The sequence below is a fragment of the Procambarus clarkii genome, chromosome 44, assembly GCF_040958095.1.
Source record: "Procambarus clarkii isolate CNS0578487 chromosome 44, FALCON_Pclarkii_2.0, whole genome shotgun sequence".
In the NCBI taxonomy this organism is placed as follows: Eukaryota; Metazoa; Arthropoda; class Malacostraca; order Decapoda; family Cambaridae; genus Procambarus; species Procambarus clarkii.
In genome coordinates this window covers 26,981,260-26,988,759 of record NC_091193.1, presented here as the reverse complement: position 1 = coordinate 26,988,759, position 7,500 = coordinate 26,981,260, and the positions used below count along the sequence as shown (strand labels likewise).

The following is a 7,500-nucleotide window of genomic DNA, read 5'->3' as shown; positions in this document are numbered from 1 at the left end:
TAACCCCGCTGTCAGTGAGGCTTCCTTCACCTGCTGTCACTGAGGCTTCCTTCACCCCGCTGTCAGTGAGGCTTCCTTCACCCTGCTGTCACTGAGGCTTCCTTCACCCTGCTGTCTGTGAGGCTTCCTTCACCCTGCTGTCACTGAGGCTTCCTTCACCCCGCTGTCAGTGAGGCTTCCTTCACCCTGCTGTCACTGAGGCTTCCTTCACCCTGCTGTCTGTGAGGCTTCCTTCACCCTGCTGTCACTGAGGCTTCCTTCACCCCGCTGTCTGTGAGGCTTCCTTCACCCTGCTGTCACTGAGGCTTCCTTCACCCCGCTGTCAGTGAGGCTTCCTTCACCCTGCTGTCAGCGAGGCTTCCTTCACCACGCTGTCAGTGAGGCTTCCTTCACCCCGCTGTCAGTGAGGCTTCCTTCACCCTGCTGTCTGTGAGGCTTCCTTCACCCCGCTGTCAGTGAGGCTTCCTTCACCCTGCTGTCAGCGATGGCTTCCTTCACCCTGCTGTCTGTGAGGCTTCCTTCACCCCGCTGTCAGTGAGGCTTCCTTCACCCTGCTGTTAGTGAGGCTTCCTTCACCCCGCTGTCAGTGAGGCTTCCTTCACCCTGCTGTCACTGAGGCTTCCTTCACCACGCTGTCTGTGAGGCTTCCTTCACCCTGCTGTCACTGAGGCTTCCTTCACCCCGCTGTCAGTGAGGCTTCCTTCACCCTGCTGTCAGCGAGGCTTCCTTCACCACGCTGTCAGTGAGGCTTCCTTCACCCCGCTGTCAGTGAGGCTTCCTTCACCCTGCTGTCTGTGAGGCTTCCTTCACCTGCTGTCAGTGAGGCTTCCTTCACCCCGCTGTCTGTGAGGCTTCCTTCACCCTGCTGTCACTGAGGCTTCCTTCACCCCGCTGTCTGTGAGGCTTCCTTCACCGTGCTGTCACTGAGGCTTCCTTCACCCTCTGTCAGTGAGGCTTCCTTCACCCTGCTGTCTGTGAGGCTTCCTTCACCCCGCTATCAGTGAGGCTTCCTTCACCTGCTGTCAGCGAGGCTTCCTTCACCACGCTGTCAGTGAGGCTTCCTTCACCCCGCTGTCAGTGAGGCTTCCTTCACCCTGCTGTCTGTGAGGCTTCCTTCACCCTGCTGTCATTGAGGCTTCCTTCACCCTGCTGTCTGTGAGGCATCCTTCACCCTGCTGTCTGTGAGGCTTCCTTCACCCTGCTGTCATTGAGGCTTCCTTCACCCTGCTGTCATTGAGGCTTCCTTCACCCTGCTGTCTGTGAGGCTTCCTCACCCTGCTGTCTGTGAGGCTTCCTTCACCCTGCTGTCAGTGAGGCTTCCTTCACCCTGCTGTCAGTGAGGCTTCCCTCACCCTGCTGTCAGTGAGGCTTCCTTCACCCTGCTGTCAGTGGGCTTCCTTCACCCTGCTGTCAGTGAGGCTTCCTTCACCCTGCTGTCTGTGAGGCTTCCTTCACCCTGCTGTCTGTGAGGCTTCCTTCACCCTGCTGTCAGTGAGGCTTCCTTCACCCTGCTGTCAGTGAGGCTTCCTTCACCTTGCTGTCATTGAGGCTTCCTTCACCCTGCTGTCATTGAGGCTTCCTTCACCCTGCTGTCTGTGAGGCTTCCTTCACCCTGCTGTCATTGAGGCTTCCTTCACCCTGCTGTCTGTGAGGCTTCCTTCACCCTGCTGTCTGTGAGGCTTCCTTCACCCTGCTGTCTGTGAGGCTTCCTTCACCCCGCTGTCTGTGAGGCTTCCTTCACCCTGCTGTCAGTGAGGCTTCCTTCACCCTGCTGTCATTGAGGCTTCCTTCACCCTGCTGTCTGTGAGGCTTCCTTCACCCTGCTGTCTGTGAGGCTTCCTTCACCCCGCTGTCTGTGAAGCTTCCTTCACGCTGCTGTCAGTGAGGCTTCCTTCACCCTGCTGTCAGTGAGGCTTCCTTCACCCTGCTGTCATTGAGGCTTCCTTCACCCTGCTGTCTGTGAGGCTTCCTTCACCCTGCTGTCTGTGAGGCTTCCTTCACCCTGCTGTCTGTGAGGCTTCCTTCATCCTGCTGTCTGTGAGGCTTCCTTCACCCCGCTGTCTGTGAGGCTTCCTTCACCCTGCTGTCTGTGAGGCTTCCTTCACCCTGCTGTCTGTGAGGCTTCCTTCACCCTGCTGTCAGTGAGGCTTCCTTCACCCTGCTGTCTGTGAGGCTTCCTTCACCCTGCTGTCTGTGAGGCTTCCTTCACCCTGCTGTCTGTGAGGCTTCCTTCACCCCGCTGTCTGTGAGGCTTCCTTCACCCGCTGTCTTTGAGGCTTCCTTCACCCTGCTGTCAGTGAGGCTTCCTTCACCCTGCTGTCAGTGAGGCTTCCTTCACCCTGCTGTCATTGAGGCTTCCTTCACCCTGCTGTCTGTGAGGCTTCCTTCACCCCGCTGTCTGTGAGGCTTCCTTCACCCTGCTGTCTGTGAGGCTTCCTTCACCCTGCTGTCTGTGAGGCTTCCTTCACCCTGCTGTCAGTGAGGCTTCCTTCACCCCGCTGTTGTGAGGCTTCCTTCACCCCGCTGTCTGTGAGGCTTCCTTACCCTGCTGTCAGTGAGGCTTCCTTCACCCCGCTGTCAGTGAGGCTTCCTTCACCCTGCTGTCAGTGAGCTTCCTTCACCCTGCTGTCAGTGAGGCTTCCTTCACCCTGCTGTCAGTGAGGCTTCCTTCACCCTGCTGTCAGTGAGGCTTCCTTCACCCTGCTGTCAGTGAACTCATCCACCACCACCGTCAGCTCATCCACCACCACCGTCAACTCATCCGCCACCACCGTCAGCTCATCCACCACCACCATCAACTCATCCACCACCACCGTCAACTCATCCACCACCACCGTCAACTCATCCACCACCACCGTCAACTCATCCACCACCACCGTCAACTCATCCACCACCACCGTCAACTCATCCACCACCGTCAACTCATCCACCACCCCCGTCAACTCATCCACCACCCCGTCAACTCATCCACCTCCACCGTCAACTCATCCACCACCCCCGTCAACTCATCCACCACCACCGTCAACTCATCCACCACCACCGTCAACTCATCCACCTCCACCGTCAACTCATCCACCTCCCCGTCAACTCATCCACCACCACCGTCAACTCATCCACCACCACCACCGTCAACTCATCCACCACCACCACCGTCAGCTCATCCACCACCACCATCAACTCATCCACCACCACCGTCAACTCATCCACCACCACCGTCAACTCATCCACCACCACCGTCAATCCCCACCACCACCGTCAACTCATCCACCACCACCGTCAACTCATCCACCTCCGTCAACTCATCCACCACCACCGTCAACTCATCCACCACCGTCAACTCATCCACCACCGTCAACTCATCCACCACCGTCAACTCATCCACCCCACCACCGTCAACTCATCCACCACCCCCGTCAACTCATCCACCACCCCCGTCAACTCATCCACCTCCACCGTCAACTCATCCACCACCCCCGTCAACTCATCCACCACCACCGTCAACTCATCCACCACCAACGTCAACTCATCCACCTCCACCGTCAACTCATCCACCTCCACCGTCAACTCATCCACCACCACCGTCAACTCATCCACCACCGTCAATTCATCCACCACCACCACCGTCAGCTCATCCACCACCATCATCAACTCATCCACCACCACCGTCAAACTCATCCACCACCACCGCCAACTCATCCACCACCACCGTCAACTCATCCACCACCACCGTCAACTCATCCACCACCGTCAACTCATCCACCACCGTCAACTCATCCACCACCACCGTCAACTCATCCACCACCATCAACTCATCCACCACCACCGTCAACTCATCCACCACCACCGTCAACTCATCCATCCTGCACTCCCACAGAGCTTCAACTCGACTAGGCAGCGAGGGGAGGCGTCGGACGTGCCGCCGGGCGGGCCGGGCGGGCCAAGTCCCCGGAGCGCAAGTCCAACCCCAAGTCCAAGTGGCGGGAGAAGCACCAGGAGTTCCTTCGGGCCATCAGAGCGGCCAAGGCATCACAGGTGAGGGGACCTGCCCATGTACACACTCTGCCCATGTACACACACTGCCCATGTACACACCTGCCCATGTACACACCTGCCCATGTACACACACTGCCCATGTACACACACTGCCCATGTACACACCTGCCCATGTACACACCTGCCCCTGTACACACACTGCCCATGTACACACACTGCCCATGTACACACCTGCCCATGTACACACACTGCCCATGTACACACACTGCTCATGTACACACCTGCCCATGTACACACCCTACCCATGTACACACACTGCCATGTACACACACTGCCATGTACACACCTGCCCATGTACACACACTGCCCATGTACACACACTGCCCATGTACACACACTGCCCATGTACACACCCTACCCATGTACACACACTGCCCATGTACACACACTGCCCATGTACACACCCTACCCATGTACACACCCTGCCCATGTACACACACTGCCCATGTACACACCCTGCCCATGTACACACACTGCCCATGTACACACCTGCCCATGTACACACACTGCCCATGTACACACCCTACCCATGTACACACCCTGCCCATGTACACACACTGCCCATGTACACACTCTGCCCATGTACACACCCTACCCATGTACACACCCTGCCCATATACACACACTGCCCATGTACACACACTGCCCATGTACACACCCTACCCATGTACACACCCTATCCATGTACAAACCCTATCCATGTACACACACTGCCCATGTACACACCTGCCCATGTACACACCTGCCCATGTACACACCTGCCCATGTACACACCTGCCCATGTACACACACTGCCCATGTACACACACTGCCCATGTACACACCCTGCCCATGTACACACACTGTCCATGTACACACCCTACCCATGTACACACCCTGCCCATGTACACACCACTGCCCATGTACACAACTGCCCATGTACACACTGCCCATGTACACACCCTATCCATGTACACACCCTGCCCATGTGCACACACTGCCCATGTACACACCTGCCCATGTACACACCTGCCCATGTACACACCTGCCCATGTACACACCTGCCCATGTACTCACACTGCCCATGTACACACACTGCCCATGTACACACACTGCCCATGTACACACCTGCCCATGTACACACCTTCCTGTACACACCTGCCCATGTACACACACTGCCCATGTACACAAGTGCCCATGTACACACCTGCCCATGTACACACCTGCCCATGTACACACCTGCCCATGTACACATCTGCCCATGTACACACCTGCCCATGTACACACACTGCCCATGTACACACACTGCCCCATGTACACACACTGCCCATGTACACACTGCCCATGTACACACACTGCCCATGTACACATCTGCCCATGTACACACACTGTCCATGTACACACACTGTCCATGTACACACACTGTCCATGTACACACACTGCCCATATACTCACACTGCCCATGTACACACACTACCCATGTACACACCTGCCCATGTACACACCCTGCCCATGTACACACCCTGCCCATGTACACACCCTGCCCATGTACACACCCTGCCCATGTACACACCCTGCCCATGTACACACCCTGCCCATGTACACACCTGCCCATGTACACACACTGCCCATGTACACACCTGCCCATGTACACACACTGCCCATGTACACACCTGCCCATGTACACACTCTGCCCATGTACTAACACTGCCCATGTACACACTCTGCCCATGTACTCACACTGCCCATGTACTCACACTACCCATGTACACACACTGCCTATGTACACACTCTGTCCATGTACACACACTGCCTATGTACACACACTGTCCATGTACACACACTGCCCATGTACACACACTGCCCATGTACACACACTGTCCATGTACACCACTGCCCATGTACACACACTGTCCATGTACACACACTGCCCATGTACACACACTGTCCATGTACACACCTTGCCCATGTACACACACTGCCCATGTACACACACTGCCCATGTACACACACTGCCCATGTACTCACACTACCCATGTACACACACTGCCTATGTACACACACTGCCCATGTACACACACTGCCCATGTACACACCTGCCCATGTACACACTGCCCATGTACACACCTGCCCCTGTACTCACTCTGCCCATGTACACACACTGTTCATGTACACACACTGCCCATGTACACACCTTGTCCATGTACACACACTGCCCATGTACACACCTGCCCATGTACACACACTGCCCATGTAACATCTGTCCATGTACACACACTGTTCATGTACACACACTGTCCATGTACACACCTTGCCCATGTACACACACTGCCCATGTACACACACTGCCCATGTACACACACTGCCCATGTACTCACACTACCATGTACACACACTGCCTATGTACACACACTGCCCATGTACACACACTGCCCATGTACACACACTGCCCATGTACACACCTGCCCATGTACACACCTGCCCCTGTACTCACTCTGCCCATGTACACACACTGTTCATGTACACACACTGCCCATGTACACACCTTGCCCATGTACTAACACTGCGCATGTACACACTCTGCCCTGTACTCACACTGCCCATGTACTCACACTACCCATGTACACACCCTATTCATATACACACACTGCCCATGTACACACCTGCCCATGTACACACCTGCCCATGTACACACCTGCCCATGTACACACCTGCCCATGTACACACCTGCCCATGTACACACACTGTCCATGTACACACACTGCCTATGTACACACACACTGTCCATGTACACACACTACCCATGTACACACACTGCCTATGTACACACACTGCCTATGTACACACACTGTCCATGTACACACACTGCCCATGTACACACACTGCCCATGTCACACACTGTCCATGTACACACATTGCCCATGTACACACACTTTCTATGTACACACACTGCCCATGTACTCACACTGCCCATATACACACACTGCCAATGTTCACGCAGTACCCATGTACACAGTACTTAGTCATAGTACATAAGCAGTTGCTAAATGCTGGATAATGCCGCCACCATTAGCGAGCGAAGAGAGGAAGAGGACGAGTCACACATGGAGATGATTGCTAAGGCATGGAAGGAAGTCAGTGGGAATTGAAGGACCTGAGGGAAACTATAAGTAAGCTGCAGATAGAACTAAGTGCAGCACAAGAGGAGATAAAAAGCTAAAAACAGGCCCTCCTCAGACTCTGGCCCAGGGACCTGTCCCCAGGTGCCAGAGAGTAGCATGGCAGGGACTCCTGTAAACACACCGCCGGAGCCGACAGCTGAGCGGACAGAACACTGGACACGTGATCCTGTTGTCCCGGGTTCGATCCCGGGCGCCGGAGAGACACAATGGACAGTTTCTTACACCCTGATGCCCTGTTTACCTAGCAGTAATTAGGTACCTGGGAGTTAGTCAGCTGTCACGGGCT

At 55.5% G+C, this 7,500-nt stretch overlaps 1 protein-coding gene across 1 annotated transcript in view; it reads left to right on the top strand.

Moving 5' to 3' along the window:
* The window catches only part of LOC123745203 (serine/arginine repetitive matrix protein 2), a 213,202-nt gene that overhangs the window by 57,858 nt on the left and 147,844 nt on the right, over positions 1 to 7,500 (top strand). Inside the window, 2 exon segments of the mRNA XM_069300861.1 lie at positions 3,875 to 3,917; positions 3,920 to 4,032. Of these exon segments, the coding sequence (XP_069156962.1) occupies positions 3,875 to 3,917; positions 3,920 to 4,032 (156 nt within the window).